This window comes from Mastigoproctus giganteus, chromosome 5 (assembly GCF_048544385.1).
Source record: "Mastigoproctus giganteus isolate SK-2022 chromosome 5, ASM4854438v1, whole genome shotgun sequence".
In the NCBI taxonomy this organism is placed as follows: Eukaryota; Metazoa; Arthropoda; class Arachnida; order Uropygi; family Thelyphonidae; genus Mastigoproctus; species Mastigoproctus giganteus.
The window spans coordinates 46,600,263-46,622,883 of NC_143579.1; the positions used below are offsets into that span (position 1 = coordinate 46,600,263).

Sequence of the window (22,621 nt, forward strand, 5' to 3'; positions counted from 1 at the left end):
ACATTACACATGTACAATACCCACACACTTTTAAATCTCTGGCATTCCCAGCAAATTGGTACACTCACAATGAAAGCAACGCGGACATGGGGGAAACCCCTGGTGCCGCATGACATCAATATACCTTACACCTTACACCCTCCTACCTACGGGAGGAAGGAAATGCATAGGTTGTCTATTTCCCTTTCTCTTATTAATTATTAATTTTTTAATTTGCTTATTATTTTTGTTTTATTTATTTATTTTTTTGGCTGGTGCAGCATAAGTCGTAAAACTTCCTTGCACCATGTGGACATTGCTAGTACTTACAATTTGAAAATAGTAGTGGAATACGAGGACAACTTGTGAAAACAGTTCATATTCTGCTCTGAGCAATAAGACCGTTGTATTAAGTAAGCAGTTTAAATATCGGAATTTTTTTCTCTTAAGACCGTTTTAATACAGTATATTTTTTTTCACAGAATTTAATTAGTCTGCATGTATTTTAGTGTTGATTGCATACGAAACAATGTTTACTTTCAAATCTGAAAACATCAATGATTTTATTCTTTTTAATTGTTTTTCAGTTCTGTTTTCAGTGTATTAAGAGAATTAAAGTAAAAGATCACCTTCATGTTTTCCGTTTTCAAAATTTCAATTTGCACTTATTTTTATTTGACGTTCCCCAGAAAAAACGCAAACAACAAATTTTTCGGTACTTTATGTACAAATTATTAACTCAGTTACAGATCAGTCGTGGTCTGTGAAATATTGCTTGGTTCGCCAATTGATGACCGTCTTTGTTTTTCTCATTAATATATATATATAAAGCACACCATTGTCCATTCCTCTTTGCATTGCCAGTAAAAAGCATATTGTTTCTATTTTTCATAAGTTAGTCTGCCCATTTCCAGTTTCCCAGTTCAATCTCGGTCGATCTTGAATTTAATGTAGATGTTTCTTTCTTTATATACAAGTAATAATGGTGTGTAGTGAGGTCGTCTGCTACTTGAGTCTAGACTGGGCAGTGTCCGATCTTGGGTTGAGATAGCTGTCGCCAGAGTTAAGGACTATATAGAGACAGTGGCAGATCCAGAAAAAGTGACAGGGGGGACACCATTTTGTGCATTAGAATGGCAATCACATTAGCATCAGTGTTGCCAACTGTAGTCAGATAAAATAGATAAAATCCTATGTTAACAATGAAAAATAAAAAAAAAAATTGTAGATAAAAAGAATGTAAACGATTGGTGTATATTTTCCGATAAACGACAGGGAGGAAGGTGCCCCGGTGCCCCTACTCTGAATCCGCCACTGTATAGAGATGTTATTTGAATAGAAGCAGCTGCTGGATTTATTAATGAATTTAGAATCTTTTTCTAAATTGATGATTTGTGACTTAAGGGACTTATGTAAATGTTACGTCACATTGCAATTAAAATTCAAGCTCCAATTTTTTTTTATGTAAAAAAATTCCTAAAAGTTTATAGGATTTTTTCTGCAAAATTAAACCCGATTTGAGTTTCTTGTAAAGTCAATTAGCACTGTATTATACTGACTAAAACGTTTGACTGACTGAAACGTTGTGCCATCCCGAGGTACGGGATATAGAAGTTCATTGTGCTGAATAAAATGTTCACGATGTGTACTGTAGGAAAGAGGCAGGGAAGGAATTGGGGATAATATGCTTATCAAAAACTGCCTGGAAGCATTCAGATCATTCCCAGAACTGAAGCGTACGTGAATGTCGAGTGTGTTTGCATGAGATGACTGGTTATAAATGAAAGATGATAGTGGCGGCAGCAGTTTTTTTTTTTTTTTTTTTTTTTGTAGTTGTTGGCGCATCGACTTCAGTGGCCATAATGCAACTCCCAAGGTTTTTTCAGTACTTTGATCCAAGCCCGAGACGTGATTCAAACCCGCGACCTTTGGGTTGCCAGGCAGGCACTTTACCCACCCGGCTAGCCCGGTCGGCAAGGCGGCAGTAGTGGGGAGTGCTAAAGGTAAAACGACTCCAAAAATTATGGTAATAATTTTTACCATATTACTATATGGTAATATCGTTATGGGTACTTTAACTAAACTGTTACGGACCGGATGGAAATCATGGACCAGGGGAAAAAAAAACCAGCAGATTATTATTTTATCCTTATTTTTTTATTTCTTTATTTTATATTTATTTTATTTATTTATTTATTATTCTTTTTTTTTTTCTTTTTTTTTTTTTTTCTAACCAACCGGACGTCTTATTCATTCCAAAGTTTCAGAGGGATACAAAAAATTAAATGTTCTTGATCTGGTTCTCACCAAAGATACAAACAGTGTCACAAATACGGCAGTGCAGGAACCGATGTTGGATAGTGATTGATAAAATATAGATATTTAGTACCGAAGAAATTTCGTCCACCTTAAAAATTCCTCCAATCATCGACGGAACTTAAACCCCAACCTCTCTACAGAAGTGGCAATAGCGATGTATGGTACCCACTAAGTCGTTTTTTTTTTTTTTTTTTTTGTTAGTTGTTGTCGCATCGGCTTCTGTGGCCATAATGCACCTCCCAAGGTTTTTGAATTTTCTACTCTGATCCAAACCCGAGGCGGAAATCGAACCCGCGACCTTGGGGTTGCCAGGCAGGTATTTTACCCATCCGGCTAGCCCGGTCGGCCCCAGTAAGTCGTAACGGATGATATTGCATTTAAATATTATAAACATAACGTACATTAAGAACAACAAAAACATACAACTTAATAATTGTTATTGTTCAAGATTTAGGCCTAAATGGATGTCAGATGAATTAGAGACTCGTGGCAGAGAAGAAAAATATATGGGATGCATATAAAGTATCAGGTGACACAGACACCTCTGACAGGTATAAACTAGTCTGTAATCAAGTCCCAAAGGAGGTTAAGCAGGCGAAGGCAGATCAGGAGAAATCGTTGGCAAAGGATGCAAAGAGTTCTTTACTTATTTTTTTTTTATACTCGGACACAACAACCAAGTCAGTAGAGTTTATAATAAATCGTCAATACAAATATTTATCGTATTTAGTAGTCACGGGCTTGAACCCCGATCCACTTAAGAAACGCGTACTATGCATACGCGTACTCTCGCTCCTGACCACTGGGCTACGTCAGGCCCAAAAGAGAAAGCAACTGCCGAAACCCGGGATCGAATCAGGGACCTTTAGATCTTCAGTCTAACGCTGTCCCAACTGAGCTATTTCGGCTGACAACTTCATTTTTTTTCTGATTCTTGTTCTCGTTTTCTCTCTCTGGGTAACTCGGAAATTTATTTTAGCTGGTGCAGTGTAAGCCTCAGGCTTACTTGCACTATATGGTTAGTAAACTCTAGAAGGAAAGGGATGAATCAGATTGGACCACTTAACATAGATGGATTGACTATTTATGATCATGCTCAGGTAGCTGATAAACTGAATGATGAGTATTTTGCATCTACATTCACACATGAGGAGTTATTCAATGAGGGGAGTGCCAGACGTTTATCAAACGGTAACAAAGAGCCAAGTGAATTTGTAATCACTGAGAGCAAAGTGGAGGAGAAATTGTTGAAGTTAAACATAAGGATGGCACCTCGGGTGGACGGGATCTATCCAGTTATATTAAAGGAGGCAGCAAAGGAAGTAAGCAAACCCTTAGCCATAATTATGAGAGCTTCCTTGGACTCAGAGAAGGTCCCCATGGACTGGAGGTGTGCAAATGTATCACCAATTCACAAAGCGGGTTCAAAAGGTGACAAAAGTAACTACCAGACCTGTTAGTTTAACTTGTGTTCCGGGGAAAATAATGGAATCACTGGTTAAATAAGCATTGCAGGATCATCTAGACAAGGATGCATTAATAGTTAAGACACAGCATGGGCTTGTTAAAGGGAGGTCTTGTCTGACCAATTTGATTGGATACTATGATTTGGTCACAAAGGAACTGAATACCAAAAATAATTTTGATATCATATACTAGGATTTCAGGAAAGCTTTTGATACTGTTGCACATGAAAGACTGCTGTACAAATTGGATAGGTATATCATTAAGGATAAGTTGCTACAATGGATAAAGGGACGGTTGAGTGGGAAACGACAGAGAGTGGTAATCAATGGACACTGCTCTTCGTGGACAAATGTTATTAGTGGAGTTCCCCCGGGTTCGGTGTTGTGTCAGTTGTTGTTTTCTGTATTTATCAATGATATTGATGAAGGTATATCGGGTTTAATGTCCAAGTTTGCAGATGAAACAAAGGTTGGCAGAGTTGTTAACGACAGTAAAGACAATATGCTACTCCAACTGGATCTAGATAAGTTGGGAAAATGGACTGAGAAGTGACAACTGAAGTTTAACGTTGACAAATGAAAAGTACTGCATATGGGTAGCAGTAACCGAAGAAAAACGTACCAACCGTGTGGTACTACACTCAGGGATGTAGAAAAAGTACTGCATATGGGTAGCAGTAACCGAAGAGAAACGTACCAACCGTGTGGTACTACACTCAGGGAAGTAGAAAGTGAAAAAGACCTGGGGGTAATTGTGTAGTCAAATATGAAGTTCGCTGAGTAGTGCAGATCATGGTGCCAGGGCAAGTCATGGAGTCTTGTCAATGATATATAGCAGGGGTGGCCAACGAGTCGATCGCGGATTTAATTTCGGTCGATCGCGGATTTAATTTCGGTCGATCACGACGAATTTTAAATATACAGCCATCCCTCGATTTGTGCACCTTGTGCAAAGAAATTTTTGTGATGGTAGATCGCGGCACATTTTCAAGGAAAAAAGTAGATCGCATCACAAATTAAGTTAGCCACTCCTGATATATAGGAATTTTGCTAGCAGGGACAGTGAGGTGATTATCCCGTTATACAAGGCAATGGTCAGGCCACACCTAGAGTACTATGTACAGGTCTGGAGGCCTCATTTTAGGAAGGATGTAGAGTTTCTAGAACGAGTACAAAGAAGGGCAACAAGATTGGTGAGGGGAACAAAGGGATGCTCTTACCAAGAAAGGCTTAAGTTCTGCAAATTGCAGCGCCTAGAGAGAAGGCACCTGCGAGGTGATCTGATTGAGGTGTATAAGGCCTTGAATGGGTTGAGCAAGCTGAATGCTGATGGGATTCTTCTTCTTGCTCAGACTAAGAACCTAGGAGACAGTTTCAAATTGAGGAAAGATAGATGTTCGGAAATTTTCCTTTAGCCAGTGGGTAGTTGATTGGTGGAACAGGCTTCCATCTTTTGTTGTGGAAGCTAATAGCCTAAATAAATTTAAAGCTGAGCTGGACAGGCATTTGGAACGAATGGAGGGGTGAAATGGGAGGTTTTTTTTTTTTTTTTTTTTTTATGACGTTGTAGAGCAGATATCAGCTGATGCTGAAGACTTTATTTTCGCCAAGGAAGCCGCGAAATCTGCTTCCATTATTGCCTGTGCTCTGTGACAATATTGTGGTTCTGCCAGTTCTCTTTTGGTGTGCCCGAGTTCAAATCTCGTCAATAACTGGAGGAATTCTTAACGGCCTCTTCAGTCGAAGCTGTACTTCTGTCAATCTGACAGAAGTCAATCTTCAGATTGACAGCTTCTGTCGAAGCTGTCAATCTGAAGCAGAGCGAATAAGGTTTTTCCTGCTCATCTTGCAAGTCACTCTTGACACATGTATTTGCACGGTACATCTGGCCATCATGGGGTTTGTGGATGGTGTCCTCCAGTTTTGGAGGGGCTGTAGTCCTGAAACTGATCTAAATGAGCAGATGTAAGTAATGCTGGATATAGGCTCCGGAGGCCCTGTTGTCCATTCCCCCCCCCCAGTCTCCACTGATAAACAACAGAAAAAAATTGCAAAAATATATTTAACGATCTTGTATTTGTCTGACCCTTTTTAATTTGCTGCTACCCTGCTGTAACATCATTTTCTGTTCGGAGGGCGCTGTGGTCGCGGAAGAGAACAGTCGGTGGATTTTTGGCTGCTGTAAAGGGATAAGTGTATTTTTAAATTTTTACCGTATTCTTCGTTAATTAACATAGTACATTGTGTTTTACAGAGATATTAAATAGCTTTAGTAGCGTTCGTTAGCTTCTTATTTTGAATTTAACAAGCGATTTTTGGAAGTTACGAATCCCGGTGTTGGCGCGAATATTGTTGAATTTCGTTAAGCTATTTCTTATCGACTACAATTTGGCAGTCAATATTATTAAGCTGCCTTATTGTAGTCGATAAGAAATAGCTGAACGTATATATATCTCGAACTAATAGCGTAAGGTATAAAGTAAAACTAGATGGCGTAATACGAAGCACTGTATTAAGAATCTGTTAGTTTATTATAGTATTATCAACTAATCAAAAATAATTCGTTGTTAATTAAATTGTATTTAAACGGAAATCATGACCCAGACTAGAGCTGCGAACAAAGATCACAGACTAGCGAGAGTGCTGTGATTCGTGGAGAAACGAAGGGGGACGATTCTCCAGCGCATCACAGTCTCAAAAAATGTGCGAAATGTGAAATGTTTGCCGACCTTTCTAAAACAGGACATGATCTAGCCAAGGAGGATGCCTTTGTTTGTGCTAGGTGTCTAGAGTGTCAAGAAGGCGCCAAATCAGCGTTCTGATGGGCATCTATAAGAACTTGAGGTGTAGGGTAAATGCTCTCGAAGAAATTAATATGAGGGCCCATCAAGCTCTAAGCTGCCCACCTCAACGGCAGAGCTCACTCCTGTGCATCAGGCAAAACAGAGGCAATCTCCAAGGCAGAATGCGCTGGTCCCAAAGGAACTAGTTATTGTTGGTGACTATTTTCAGGGAGACGGGGATTATACTATGCGAAAAGGATAGTTGCTGTGACAAATGTCTACCAGAGGCAACAGTTGACGTCATTGTAGAGCAGATATCATCTTTTAAGGGCACAAAAGGTGATGTTGTTGTACGCGTTGGAACTAATGACATTAAGAGTAAGAGATCTGCAGATTTACTCAACAAGTACAGGTAAATCTTGAAAAAAAGTCATGAGTTAGAGTTGAATGTGAGTGTCTGCAATTCTACCCAGACACGATAGGAGAGAGTATGTGATGAGAGCCTTGTCGACCAATTCAGCCCTGGAGAGATTGTGCAAGGCTCAAGGGGTAGAAATTTTTTCAGCCTGGTCTGAGCTTGTTAATAGGAGAGACTACTTCTGCAGGGATGGGTGTACACTTAAATAGAAAGGGTGTAAGAATATTTGCTGATGCTATCGAGGCAGTGTTAGGTGGGTCGGAAAACTGCTATCTTAGGGGGATACACAGACTAAAAGGTTAACAGTGACCGCGGGCAGAGGCAAAAGTGATTTTTGCATTGCTTCTATTAGAATGAGCAGCAGCCTGGAAAGCAAGGTAATGGAGATTTCCAGGAATGTTCGGAGTCATGGTGTCTGCGCGTGTAGCACAGTGGTATTGTCAGCGTCCGCCCCACACCGGGTGAAAAAGGCTCGGGTTGGAATCGCGTCGATGACGCGAGGAACTTTACTGGGCTTTTTTCACTCCGTGGCTGAGTTAGTCAGTCTCATAGCAAGGTTTTTTTCCCACAGAAACTGTGGTTTCTTCGTCCAGCAGAACAGGCAAATCGACCAGAGAACACACGCAATTTACAGACACAAATACGGATTAATGTAATCATTTACGGGTAACCCTAATATAATATATATATATATATATATATATTTTTTTTTTTTTTTTTGTTGGGAGTCATAATGGAACAAGTAAATACATAGGCTTTCTTAGGGTAACCAAGAGTAGGAACAGGTGCATGTATACTTGAATGTACACCAATGCTAGGAGTATAGTTAATAAATTTGAAGTGCTAGTCAAGACATCAAAGGCAAATATTGTTAGGATATCAGGGACATGGTGTCACACAGATATAAGCAGTGCATAATTGGAATTTGGGGAGTACAGTGTGTACAGAAAGGATAGAGAGGGTACGAAGGAAGGAGGGGTTACGCTGTTAGTTAAGAAACACATAAAATCTATGGAAATGCATCCACCTGATGTTGGTGGACAATGCAGTGTTCAGTCTGTTTGGTGTGAAATGAGCACTGGGAAAGGAAAAATGAGAGTAGGTGTGTGTTATAGGCCTAATGAATCTGATGAGTATAATAAGCAATTCTGCAGAAAAATAGAGTGGGCCAGTAAATCAGAATGTCTTTTAATGGGGGATTTTAACTTTCCGGATATCGACTGGAACTTGTGGGTTAGTCACTCGCACGCTAGAAAGACTTTTGTGGATTTACTGGAGGATTGTTTTCTACAGAAACATTTTTGATGGGCAACCAGAGGGGGTAATACTCTTGATCTGATTATCAGCAGTTATTATTCATGCATTAAGAATTTGCAGATAAAGGAACCACTGGGTGACCGTGATCACAATGTACTGATGTAGGAATTACTTAAAGATGTAACTACCATCAAGGCTAAAGGGAAGGGCTTTTGCTTTCGTAAAAGTGACTACAGAGGTCTCGGACAGTTTTTAAATTCTGTACAGTCGGATCAACTGATGAAGTTACCAACATTGAATTCTAAATGGGAAGCGTTTAGGGACTTAATGTTGGAGGCTACTAGGCTTTTCATTCCAGCTAAGAAATACTGTTCAAGATTTAGGCCTAAATGGATGTCAGATGAAGTAATGAGGCTCGTGGCAGAGAAGAAAAATGTATGGGATGCATATAAAGTATCAGATGACACAGAAGCCTATGACAGGTATAAAGTAGTCTGTAATCAAGTCACAAAGGAGGTTAGGCAGGCGAAGGCAGATTACGAGAAATCTTTGGCAAAGGATGCAAAGAAAAACAGCAAAGAGTTCTTTACTTGTATCAACTCTAGAAGGAAAAGGGATTAATCAGATTGGACCACTTAACATAGATGGGCTGACTATTGATGATCATGCTCAGGTAGCTGATAAACTGAATGACTATTTTGCATCTACATTCACCCATGAGGAGTTATTCAGTGAGGGGAGTGCCAGACGCTTATCAAACGCTAACAGGGAGCTAAGTGATTTCGTAATAACTGAGAGCAAACTGGAGGAGAAATTGTCGAAGTTAAACATACGAAAGGCAACTAGGGCGGGCGGGATCTATCCAGTTATATTAAAGGAGGTAGCAAAGGAAGTAAGCAAACCCTTAGCCATAATTATGAGAGCTTCCTTGGACTCAGGCAGGATCCCCATGGACTGGTGTGCAAATGTATCACCGATTCACAAAGGGGGATAAAAAGGTGACAAAAGTAACTACCAGACCTGTTAGTTTAACTTGTGTTCCGGAGAAAATAATGGAATCACTGGTTAGAGAAGCATTGCAGGATCATTAGACAAGAAGGCCGTAATAGTTAAGACACAGCATGGATTTGTTAAAGGGAAGTCTTGTGTGACTAATTTGATTGGATATTATGATGTGGTCACAAAGGAACTGAATGCCGAAAATAATTTTGATATCTTATACTAGGATTTCAGGAAAGCCTTTGATACTGTTGCACATGAAAGACTGCTGTACAAATTGGAGAGGTGTGGCATTAAGGGTAAGTTGCTACATTGGATAAAGGGACGGTTGAGTGGGAACCGACAGAGTGGTAATCAATGGACACTGCTCTTCGTGAACAAATGTTATTAGTGGAGTTCCCCAGGTTTCGGTGTTGAGCCCATTGTTGTTTTGTATATTTATCAGTGATATTGATGAAGGTATATCGGGTTTAATGTCCAAGTTTGCAGATGAAACAAAGGTTGGCAGAGTTGTTAACGACAGTAAAGACAATATGCTACTCCAACTGGATCCAAATAAGTTGGGAAAATGGGCTGAGAAGTGGCAACTGAAGTTTAACGTTGACAAATATGGGTAGCAATAACCGAAGAGAAACGCACCAACTGTGTGGTACTACACTCAGGGAAAGTAGAAAGTGAAAAAGACCTGGGGGTAATCGTGCAGTCAAATATGAAGTTCGCTGAGTAGTGCAGACGGGCTGCCAGTGCAGGTCATGGAGTCTTGTGAATGATATATATAAGAATTTTGCTAGCAGGGACAGGGAGATGATTATCCCGTGATACAAGGCAGTTGTCAGGCCACACCTAGAGTATTGTGTACAGGTCTAGAGGCCTCATTTTAGGAAGGATGTAGAGTTGCTAGAACGAGTACAAAGAAGGGCAACATGATTGGTGAGGGGAACAAAGGGATGCTCTTACCAAGAAAGGCTTAAGTTCTTCAAATTGCAGCGCCTGGAGAGTAGGCACCTGCGAGTTGATCTGATTGAGGTGTGTAAGACCTTGAATGGATTGAGCAAGCTGAATGCTGATGGGATTCTTCCTTTTGCTCAGACTTAGAATCTGAGGGGGGCCACAGTTTTAAATTGGGGGAAGATCGTTGTAGAATAGATGTGCGGAAATTTGCTTTTAGCCAGTGGGTAGTTGATTGGTGGAACAGGCTTCCAACTTTTGTTGTGGAAGCTAATAGCCTAAATAAATTTAAGGCTGAGCTGGACAGCCATTTGGATCAAATGGAGGGATAAAATGGGAGGGTTTTTTTTTTTTTTTTTTTGGCTGATGCTGCATAAACCTTTCTTGCATGGTATGCCTCTACTAATACTAATGCTAATAGTAAATCCGGCCTTGGATGCTGGATATGTAGACTCCAAAAACGTTCCATGCATATCGGAATTCAAACTCGATTTTTTTTGTTAAATGATACTTTTGTTATTAGTTCTACAACTATTTTTCAATGTAGAAATGGAGTAATCCTTAGTTTTTAATTTGTAATGTATCGTTGTTTGGCAGGAGGTTTGAGATTTTGTAATGTTGTAATGGAATCGTCAAAAGTTCCGAAAATTGGCTTTAGGAAATACTTGAATGGTCTCAAGTAAGTACTGTATACTTTTCTTTATTTTTTGCTTTGATTTCTCCCTCCCTTGTAGAATAGTGGTAATGCTACTTTTCCACATTTAAAAAAGGTTCTAGTTGAGTTTGAATCTGTGGAAGATGTGAGTTAAAGTTACCTAAAGTTAAGCAGAAATATAGATAATTTCTTTTTTTTTTTTAAGCCTTACAAATTTCTAATTTAACTGCTTTAAATTATTTTTGATGCAGTAAACCCTTATTATACAATTCTTTTTAATTATTAATAAAGATTTGTTATTTAACTTGAACCTTACGATTCTTGAGCATAGGGCTTTGAAGTATGAAACAATAACTGACAGACTGAATCGATTTACGCTCAAAACAAAAAATAACTGACACTAGAAAAATTTAAAGAATTTTAAAATAAAAGGAAATTTCTTAAAAATATGTTTTATTTCACTTTAGAATGGTGGGAAAAATTGAACAATGTAAATTTGTAATACTAGTACGAAAAATAAAATTTTAAAAATCGTGAATTATGAATTTTCCCACATTACACCTCTTGAAATTCAACTCAACTCAACTCAACTCACATATTTCTAAGGGATGGGATTCTCTTAACACATGTTAAGAAATGTTAGTTTAAAAACGCTTAGGCTCACTTACACTTGCAATTAAATGTGCGGATAAAATATTGATAAATAAATCAGGCTTTATTCGCGATGAATTTTGCATGAAAATAACTATTATCGTGGGAGTATTTCTGATGATCAGAGATCCATATCTTGCACCTGAAACTGTTTGGTTTTTCACTTTTCTTCCTTTTGTATGACAATATTTTTATATAGAAAGACAAAAAATAAATAGCACAAAAAGCAAAATGTATTAAACGTATTAAAAGGGCCTAAGTTTTAATCGTTTAAGTCTTAAAAGAGTGAGTGAGCGAAAAAATTCACTCGCTGATAGGGAGCTGCCAATAAACAAACTACTTGAAGAAATTTACTGATATCCCTCGTACTACTTCTGATACTGTAGCCTTTTTTGAGTGCATCTAATATTGTTCTATTGAATCATTGTAAAATCTGTCCAAAGATGCTTTTATTGAAGTAATGAATATAGTGTTTAGTTCCCCATATAACCCGTGTTATGATTAATGGCGTAATGATAGAATCCATATCAGTCCGCCAATAAATGATTAATAATCTTCTTACAAACCATTAATTCTCCCAATTTTCAGCATTTTCAGACTTTAAATTCTTTAAGTTCCCCCCCATGTTTTTTTTTTTTTTATCACTGCTCCCTGTTTTTTTTTTTTATCACTGCTCCCTGTTTTTTTTTTTTTTTATTTTTCTAACAGTGTGCGGTGGAAATCCCCGTTTATCTAGATGTTTGAAACTGAGAAATAGAAATCAATATTCCATTAGAGTCCTTCACAGATGTATAGACACTTTTTAATGTTTTCATTAGCTCGTTCTCGTAACACGATAAAGGTCTTATAAAATGATTTCTCTTCTGATATTAAGCTTAAGTTTCAACTTTCTTATATCATGAGAGAGGGGAAGCGCAACACGCGCTCTGTACAACTCAGCTCTTGGCATTGTTTTTCTACCAAGTGCCTAAAAAGGAAATTTGATAAAATTTTATGTAATTACTAAAATTACTTTCTAGTAGTCAAAGGTAGCCTTCTAAGATACGTTCCAAAAGTTGTGCAATGTCTAGAGATAGGTATAGTTTGAATATTTCACAAATTAAGTTATTGTACTAAAGAAAATTATTCATATGTCAGGTTTGGTCTTTGAATAATGCATGTTATTTTGTTGATGAAAGAGCGTGTAGCAATTTTAGGCTGTTCTCATTTCAAGCAAATAAGGTTAAAAGCAATGGTAGTGTTGCATAGGTGCAAGGCCTAACAAATTTCCTTTGTAGTAATTCGATTCTATGCTTATGTATCGAACTGTCCGAAATCCAGGTCAATGAGGCAGATTCAACAGTTGAAGAATCAGAGCTTGACAAATCCCGTTTATCTAGATGCTTGGCTAATAATGCTACAGACCGATGTCTATCGATTGATATATTTTCCGAAACTGCGGCTTTGTTCGAAGTTGATTCCTAAGTTTTTTTCGAAAATAAGAATGTTAATTCTGACTAAGTTTGTTGAGGCAATAACTTTGAGTTCTTTTTTGCTTCCTTTAAAATAAATAAAACTACAGTGTCTAAAAAAAGTAGATTTTGAACCAATATCGAAGAGTCGATGCGTCGAACTATTAATAGAACGCATTAGTGTCAATCTGGAACACGTGATTCTGTTTCTTTCATTTTAAGAGTTAAAAACTGACGATGTTAGCAGAGACGAGATCTCCGCCTTCTTTTTTTTTTTTTTTTTTTTTTATGTGAACCCCAAACACGAGAGGTATTAGAACCTATAGTACTTAGTACCGTGCTTGGGTTGGAGGTTGAGAAGACGAAAGAAGATATTTGTTGATATTGGACTTGAACTTCTGTAGATTGTAATTTTCAGGAAATACGTACGAAGGAAGGTTGTTCCAGAAAACGGCAGTTGAATGAATAAATGAGGAAGATGAAAAGTTGGTTCTGTGAGTTTGAAGTAGAACAGTAAATGGATGTTGGCTGGTGGCGGCACGTGTTCGGACTGTTTTGAAAGAGAGAGCGGGAATTATAGAAGCCAATTCAGAAGAACAGTGCCCATGGAAGTATCTGTAAAAGAGGCAAGCAGCAGAAACAGTGCGTCTATGAGAAAGCGAGTGGAGAGACTCTGTTAGAGATGAGTCATTAATTAACCTAACTGCCCTCTTCTGAATGGAATCAAGAAGCCTGAGAGAGGTTTTGGGGGCACCACCCCAAATGTGGGAACAATATTCCATGGCAGGGCGGATTTGCGATTTATACAGAGTGAGCAGCTGTTTGGAAGAAAAGTAACGCCGAGAGCGAAAGAGAAAACCAAGTTTTTTAGATGCAGAGGAAGCAATATTTGTAATGTGCTTGTGCCAAGAGAGATTAGAAGTCAGGGTAATCCCCAAAAGAGATATATCCTTTTGCCTAGAAATTGGAGTGTCACTAAAGATAAGCATAGGAGCAGAAGAATCCTTTTTGCGAGATATAAGACAAGACTGAGTTTTAGAAGGGTTGAAATCAACTAAGTTGTCTTTGCCCCACTGGAGAATTACCTGAAGATCGGCATTTAAGGAATTGGTAGCAGATTTTCGAGAAGTTGAAGCTGATTGAGCAGGACAAGATTTCTCAAAACGGAAAGTTGAATGCAATGTGCTATCATCGGCAAAACTATGGATAGGATTTCCAGTCAATGGAAGAAGGTCATTGATATACAAGAGGAAAAGAGTGGGGGAAAGAACTGAACCTTGGGGGACACCGGCATTAGTGGAGAAGTTAGAAGACAGAGAGCCATCTACCATCACCCTCAGTGAGCGATCAGAGAGAAAACTGGATAACCAATTACTAAAAACAGTTGGCAAACCATAAGATGGAAGCTTGTTTAGAAGACCTTTATGCCAAACACGATCAAAAGCCTTTGAGATGTCAAGAGCAACTACTTGTGTTTCACCGAACCTTTCCATTGAAGTAGTCCATAAATGGGTAACGTAAGCCAGGATATCACCAGTGGATCGACACTGGCGGAATCCATACTGGTGATCGTTGATCAGACGGAAGGTTTCTAGGTAGTTTAAGAGTTGGCGGTTAATTGATTTCTCCATTACTTTAGAAAGAGTAGAAGTAATTGCAATGGGACGATAATTGGATGGGAGGGATTTGTCACCCTTTTTAGGAACTGGCTGGATATGAGCAAATTTCCAAGCAGAAGGAAAAACACCTTTGGAATAAGAAAGTGAAAAAAGGCGGCAAAGAATAGGAGTAAGTTCAGGAGCACAGATTTTGAGAACAAGTGGAGAAATACCATCAGGACCTGGAGCTTTCTTAGCATCAAGATTCATCAAAATCCTTCTGATATCCTTTTGACGGAAGACCACAGGAGGCATTGAATGGACCGTGTTAGGAATGGTGGGAGGTGTTTTACCAAGATCATTAATACATGAGCTGGAAGAAAAATGGGATGCTAGCAGGTCAGCTTTATCCTTGGCTGAAGTGACAACAGAACCATCTGGTTTGGACAGAGGTGGAAGCAGAGATGGGCAAAAGTTGCGGCCAATAGCTTTGGCAAGAGACCAGAATGCTCGGCTACCATTAGGGCAAGAAGCAAGTTTTCTACTCTTAGCCTGTTCAAACTCTAGTTTGGACTGATTAATAACTGCTTTACAATTGTTGCGAGCTTTGGTGTAGGCAGAAAATGAAACTGAAGAATTAGAAACAAGCCAATTACGATATGCAACATTCTTCTCTTGAACAGCCTTAGCACATTTATTGGAAAACCAAGGTTTAGATAAAGGATGAGATTTTAAAGTGGAGTGTGGGATAAAGGATTCCATTCCTGCAAGAATAATTTCACTGACACGATCTGAGCAAACGTTGACATCAGAAGTTTTGAAACAGTAATCCGACCAGGGAAAAGAAGAAAAGAAGTCACGCAGGTCATCCCATTTTGCATTCTTGTAATGCCAAACAACACGAGGTTGGGAATAGCCATGAGATAAAGGTTCCATTGGAGAAGAGACAATCACCAAGTTGTGATCTGAAGTGCCTAAAGGACCTCTCACTTCGACCGTGTACTTAGAAGGGTTGTTTGTGAGAAAAAGATCAAGCGTATTGGCTGTATGATTCGGATTGTCCGGTATTCTTGTAGGTAAACGAACAATCTGTGCTAGGTCATTAGTAATTGCAAAAGCCTCAGCATCTCGACCTGCTGGGTCGGTGTGACTAGAGAACGGAAGCCAGCTGGAGTTGTGAACATTAAAATCACCAAGGAAAATTACCTCACTGTTAGGAAAGTTGGACTGGAGAAAGTCAAGTTGCAACGAGAGGAAGTCAAAGAGCTCCAAGTGATTAGTGGAGTTGGGAGAACGGTAGAGACAACAGATGAATTTGACACAATGAGGTAGAGAGATTTTAAGCCAGAGAAGATCGAAGAGAGGAGATTCCAAATTGCCAAGCCTCTGACAGGGAATATCAGAACGGACATATGCACAAGTACCACCTTTGAGGCGAAAGGAATCATACAGCGAATAATTTGGGCATCTGAGATGAGCAGTAGTTGAATCAACCGATAACTGAGATTCTGTCAGAAAAAAGTACATGTGGTTTGGCAGACTGCAAGTGGAAATGGACATCGTTGAGATTAGAATTGAGACCACGTATATTTGTGAAATGAATTAGGAAGTCCTTGGGAGGTTTAGATCTTTTCGCAGATAAGCTTGTTCTATTAGTTTGACAATTCATGGTGTATTCAATAGTAAGAAAAAGTGGGTGGGACATGCTGTATGAAGTAATGAAATTTTTGGATATGGCGTACATGTGGTAAGAATATACCCAGATCCTTGACATAACGTGGCCTCGACAATGCTCCCCGCATACACACTACTCGGACTCCCTCCAGTCACTATCTGGCAGAGTAGAGGTAGCAAGATTATACACTAGCTGATCCGGAAGCCTCCTAGAGAGTTACCAATAGGTTCGGTCCGGTGTACTAACTAGACAATAGGTTCGGTCCGGTGTTCTAGTTAACATCTATAACTACCAGGTCCCTCATGTGAATTATTAAATGGAGAGGGCCTACAACTGAGCCTCGACCTCAATATACCCGAAAATGACACTTTGTTGTAAATTTCATTCATGATCCAAATACGTACAGATTCTGTGAATCCATATGTCCCTCATTTCCTAGTGAGGGCACTAAGTCCATACATTACAGATCCTCTTGTCAGTATATACAATACTATCCTCAACCAAGCCATATTTCATGTCATGTGGGCAGAATAGACTGTCAGACCTGTCTCCTATGCTCAGTTTCCCAGATGTTGAGTAGCTATGGCCAATAGCAACTGTCTCTACCCTTCTAAAGGTACTTGAAAAACTCTCTTCTTCCAACTCTCACAACCCACATACTTCCACAGCCCCCACCACAGATCCATTATGCAACAAAGAATCAATCCACAGTCACTAATTTTCTTGCCTATAACTAATGCCATCCGGTCTACCTTTGAGCCATGCTCTTAACTAGCCATAATCTACCTGGATATCCGTGCTGCCTTTGATTCTATCAATATCCAAAGGCTACCCCACCACCTTGAGCATTATTTTAATATCAAGGATGACATAATAAAATTCATAAAATCCCTATTAAGAGAAAGAGTTCTACACCTGCAATTTGGCCAAAAAACAATATCTAAACTAACAGCAGGGGTCTCTCAGGGTAGTGTGCTGTCAGGATTACTATTTACTTCTTTGTTGCTACCATTCCTTAAAGGGAAACCAAACTTCATAAGCCGTGCTGATGATATCAAGCTATCGACAACCATTTTACCACATGACGATCCCCAAATTATCCAGCTAATTAACCACGAGCTCAGCCAGTTATCAGAATACGTTGCCATTTATCAAATGAAAATAAATCCTACTAAATCCACTGCAGTACTCTTCTCTCTAAGAAGATGCCAAACTGAGATCCATCCATCTCTGGATGGCATCTCCATCTCCCTAGCTGAATGGCGCACTGATTTAAGAGTTGTTTTTGACAGGAAGCTCACATTCAATAATCACCTTGATCTCATCACAGTAAGAATGCAGAAGTGCGCCTCCGTAGCCAGGTGGTTAGGAGCAGCAGTGCGTAGCACACGCTTCTTGATTAGACCGGGGTTTGAGCCCGTGACCACCAAATACGGAGGATGCGGAAAGGTCAGGGAATGACCACCGCATATTCCCGGAGCAATATGGCCTTAGTTGCTAATTTTTCTAAAAACCAAATAACAACAATGCAGACGTTGAAATGGAACGCAAAACAGCATCTGTTATATGTTGATGCCTTTGCATAACAAAGTGCTACATAAACACTATCGTTTACTGATCCATTTTTTATGGGGTGGAGCTGCGAGGATATGTCGTCCCCACTACTCTAAAACGACTGTTTGCAAGGAATTTTGGCTGCTGAGATGTACGAGCTAGTCGTAGCGTTATTGATCTCACAACTACAGTCAGCATTTCCAGATTGCCAACGAGAATAAGAAACATCAGGCTAAGAGCTACTGTTAAACTTCTTGCTGGTACGACTGACCTTCCCCGGGTGTTGTGAACTTCTGCCACTAGTGGATCCCCATCTGTGGCCTAAGGCCGGCCCGTATCCCTGTGTCACAATAAACACCGACTGCATATCGCAGGCAGATTTATCCCGACTCAGCTGCTTAGCCTGGTCGAACAGCTGAACTGTGATTGTTTCAGACTGTCCAAAGAGCCAAGGTATCGAAAAAGGATCCTCGATGAACTCAACCATGAACTGTAATCCTTAAAACTCCACTGCACCGATGCCCTTCTGCGACGCTAACTTGCTGCCTCACTGGTGATGATAATGTTAATGTTCCCTGGCATAGGATACAGACCACGCTTTTAAAAGGCTCGTTATAGCAGTGTAGGTGACATCAACTTGTCTACCATCCATAACACACAAATTTCCAGAAGACCAGTGAGCCTGTTGCGAATAGTCTCACTGTATTTATAGTTATGTTTACCCTCCTGGCAATTTTTTGCTCTCTAGGATGTAACCTTTCCTTTTCCTTTACTTGAATAAATAAATATAAATAAATTTAAATCCATGCTCTGATTCAACTGGCAAAGTTTTTGATGAAAGTATTCATCAAAAACTTTGCCAGTTGAAATGAGAATAGAGATCATTAGGTTTTGATACAATCAAATAAATCTGAACATATGCTGAAATATAAAGGAGGGTTTTAAATATAAGTACAGTAGTAGAAGAACTGTTAGTGTAAGTAAAAGAATTGTTATACACTTCTTTTTTTTTTTCAAAGTATCAGAGTAGTATTTGATCAGCTTAATGGGTATCCTTTAAATTCATTTTCTAGAACCTTATAACTGATGCATAAAGTGTCCACTCGGGAAACACTCCTGTTTCTTGTTGCTGTCAGTTGTATCAGTCATAAACGGTTACCCAACATTATAAAAGTCATCACGTACGAATTATGTAACTGAAATCACGTTTAATTCGGTTACATTGTAATTGGGGAACGCCCAATGATTGTAAAAAACTTTTAAAAAAAATTCTCATTTGTAAAACACTAAAAATCCTTTCCCGGGGAGTTTTCCATGTTAAAAAATATTAATATTCAAGCATTGACGTGTTTTCCTCTACGATAAATTGTCACGGGCGGTGATTATAACTTTAATTGCAAGAATAACCAAAGCTAAAGATATATCATGACTATGACAACAGAAGGTTAACGACCTGGAGCGAATGGACTCGAACTGCATTTCAGTGGGCAACTCCTGAAATTATAAAAATAAAAATGAACAATTGTTTCCTTTAGCCTTCTGATATTTTGCATTAATATTCTTCCTACCATTGTTATATACCTGGTAATAGTAGAAAGAAGTTTGCTGAAATATTTACGTCTTAGCTCTTTCAGCTTTTCTATCTTTTATAGGGTTAATATTAATTACGAAGGACCCTTAAAATCAGATATTAGATGGTTAAAAAATTATTCTTTACCATATTTCGAAATATTGCTATTATAGCACACAATAAGAAAGCGCTGAGCAATAGCTTGCTTGTATTATCAATATTTAAGCTCAGTGAATTAAAAAAAACTGTTTTATATGGTTAATAAAATTTTAAACTGCACGTTCTTTTTATATTGATTATATAAATTAACGCTTAATGGGTATCACAAACGAGGAAATGCTGAAAGCGGTACACAACTTAAAAGGGGGGAGGAATCACTTCTACGCCTTCGACGGAATACTCTACATTCCTAGAATTCTAATTGATATTTACGACATCTTTGCTAGCGTCTTGTGTAATTCAAAGAGTAGGGTTGGCTGCCTCGCTTTTGGCCCTGTTGGCGGACTGCTTCGCTTTTCGTGTTGCCGTTCGGAGCGCCTTCCAATAATAAATGTAAACAGTGCGCACGTACTTATCTGCGCTGTGCTATAATTTGTTCTTTTTTCTACATTGGGATAATAATACTGATTAAACGTGTTTCATTTAAATGTTTTGTCAAGATATTAAAATTAAGGGTAATCCACGAGTAACTAATTTATCACAGAAGTTGATTAAATTACTCACAATTCAAGGTAAACCCAATAACATAAACTTTTAAGGAATATACAATATACAATGTTTATATAGATATGTTATATTTAAGGCCATTTGATTATTTTATAATGAATAAAATCGTGTAGTTAACATTACTGAATAAATAGTTCAATAATAAATAATCCCCCATTAATCCTAGTAAACAAACCACTTCCGCACAATGAGCTAATATTAATACACCTTTAATATTGACTATTCAGGAAGTAATGATGGTGTTCTTATTTGCTGTGATTTTTTCCATTAGAGCGATGCTTTTTAATAAGTACCATATCATAGCTCTGGAACGCATGACCTTGAAATTTGCTGTTGGCGCGCTCTCTCTCTCTCTCTCTCTCTCTCTCAAATGAATCCATATTTTACTTTTGTAAAATAGGATAAATAAAATGAGGCTTATTACATATTTTCTGCCAGGGTTAGGAACTTTAGTAGAACACTAATCCAAGGCTACTAATACAAATACTAATTAAAGATAAGCTAGTGTAAGAGAATCAACTTCATGTTAAAATGATTACTTGCTATTTTTTTATGAAATACATAGTCAGTGATACCTCTATGCAATGATTTTCCTGTTTTCTTTATAGTGAATTTTGCAAATCAAGGTTTATCATATTAGTGTACACTTGAAGGGGACAGAGTGACATTAAGAAGTTCTCTCGTAAATTTGGTAAGTTTTACTTTTGATTTAAAATAATGAAATTCGTACTGGAAAATCTCTACTCTTTCTTAAATTTTAAAGCACATTTTCTGCATAGGATAGTGTAACTTAGTTATCGACCTATTCATGTTGGAAACAATGAAAAACAAAAAAGCGCATTCCTTCAGCGTAATGCGAAAATATTTCTCATACGAAACACTTAAGCACATAGTCAAAATACATCTTCGTTGTTTATAAAATATCCTTCGTAAATACCAAAAACTCGTAACTGTATAAATTATAGAAATCCTATAACAAGTTTTGAAATAAATTAAAGCCGGTATACGTCACCATTTAAAAACGACAAATTTATTTTTTTCTAATAAAAACATTCATTGCTGTAAAACCTTACTAAAGTGTTATAATAATTCTGTTTACAAAAAATACTTTAGAAATGTTTGCCGCTATTTCTCTACTACTTACGTTTCTGAGCGAAGGTAATTACTCTTTCCGTTGTTAGATGATAATCATCTTCCGTGTCTTGTGATTGAGGACTAGAATTACCTGGAGCATCCCCTTGCATTCCGTGACACTCTAATAAATGATGAACGGGAGGGATTGACGGGATAGATTTTCTTGTGATATTAGGAGTTGTTTTCATGTTTAGTTTGCTAAGAATTTGTGCTTTGATGGCTTCTATCCTCTTTGATTTCATATTCTTTTCCATCTGGCAACGCTGGCATTTCCTATGATAGAGTTGATTATCATTGATTACTTCCTCGTCGTGGTCTTCACTTTCCTTCGTGTAATGCATTTCTGGATGTGACACGTTGCCATAAATTTTTGGCCAGGTGTCCGAAATATGCTGTATAGCCTCACTGTCACGTTTGAGATGGGATCTTCCCCAGCTGAGCTGCATATGTATAGAGGCAGCCACGGCCACTGACAGTATGATTAAAGGGACGCCGTTACCCATGGCAACTGTGGTAACACCGCTGAAACACGTTGACACTACTAGTGAAGAACTGTTCCTGTTCTCCGTTTTTATAGCATTGTTAGGACATTTTTAGCTAGACACGCCCCTTCTGGTTGACAGGAGGCCACGTGGCCTACCAGGGACTCAGGTGCCGTTGCCAGCTGTCCAGCAGACCAATGAGGGTATGGCAGAGCCCACTGGGAACCATTAATAGTTTTCACTTTTTCTCTATGCTTACAAAACGCACACAAACGCCGGTTACGGCGGAAGCAATGGAATAACATATCCGATTATTTCCTAAATATTTCGTATCTTTCCTTTGTACAAGAAAAACAGAAAATTTAAGTCAATAGTCTGAAATTGTTTTTTCAGTTTACTGGAAATTATTCTTTTCATTTTTAATGAATTTCAAATGTATTTGTGATCGTCTGTAATTAGTTTATTGTAAAACGTATGACATAATTTTTACTCCACAAGAAAATGTTTTATTTTTGAGAGAAGCGTCTGCTTTTTGTTTATTTATTTATTATTATTTTTTTTTTTAATTTTAAACTTTTCAAGTATTTGAGGTCAAATTTTATCGCACTGGACCCAAAAGTTTGCAGTATGTAAAACCGGTTTTTACAATTGCCTTAAACAGTTAAATGCAATTATTTACAGTGTTTAAATACTTTTTATAACTTATTATAAAATTTATTTAAAAACGTATTTAGTTTTTTTTTTTTTTTTTCATATCAGGTTATTAAGAATTCTTTCAAAGAATATTAAAATGTGCCTTTCTAACATATCTACAGATATATAAAACTGATTTTTGTAAATAATGGTATTTTAAAGCTAATATAAAGTGTTTAGAAACTTAATATTTCTATCAATATTTGCACTGTACTGTTTTGAACGGCAAAGGATGTTTTGCATTTATTACGTTAGCCAGATAG

The 22,621-nt window shown here is 38.2% G+C and overlaps 1 protein-coding gene across 1 annotated transcript in view; it reads right to left on the reverse strand.

The window, feature by feature from the left end:
- Positions 1 to 21,712, reverse strand: part of LOC150085362 (growth/differentiation factor 8-like) — a 66,494-nt gene extending 44,782 nt beyond the window's left edge. The window contains exon 1 of the mRNA XM_090373174.1: positions 21,194 to 21,712. Coding sequence (XP_090229300.1) covers positions 21,194 to 21,686 — 493 coding nt within the window. The 5' untranslated portion in view covers positions 21,687 to 21,712. The remainder of the gene's footprint in view (positions 1 to 21,193) is intronic.
- Between the last annotated feature and the right edge of the window lie 909 nt (positions 21,713 to 22,621).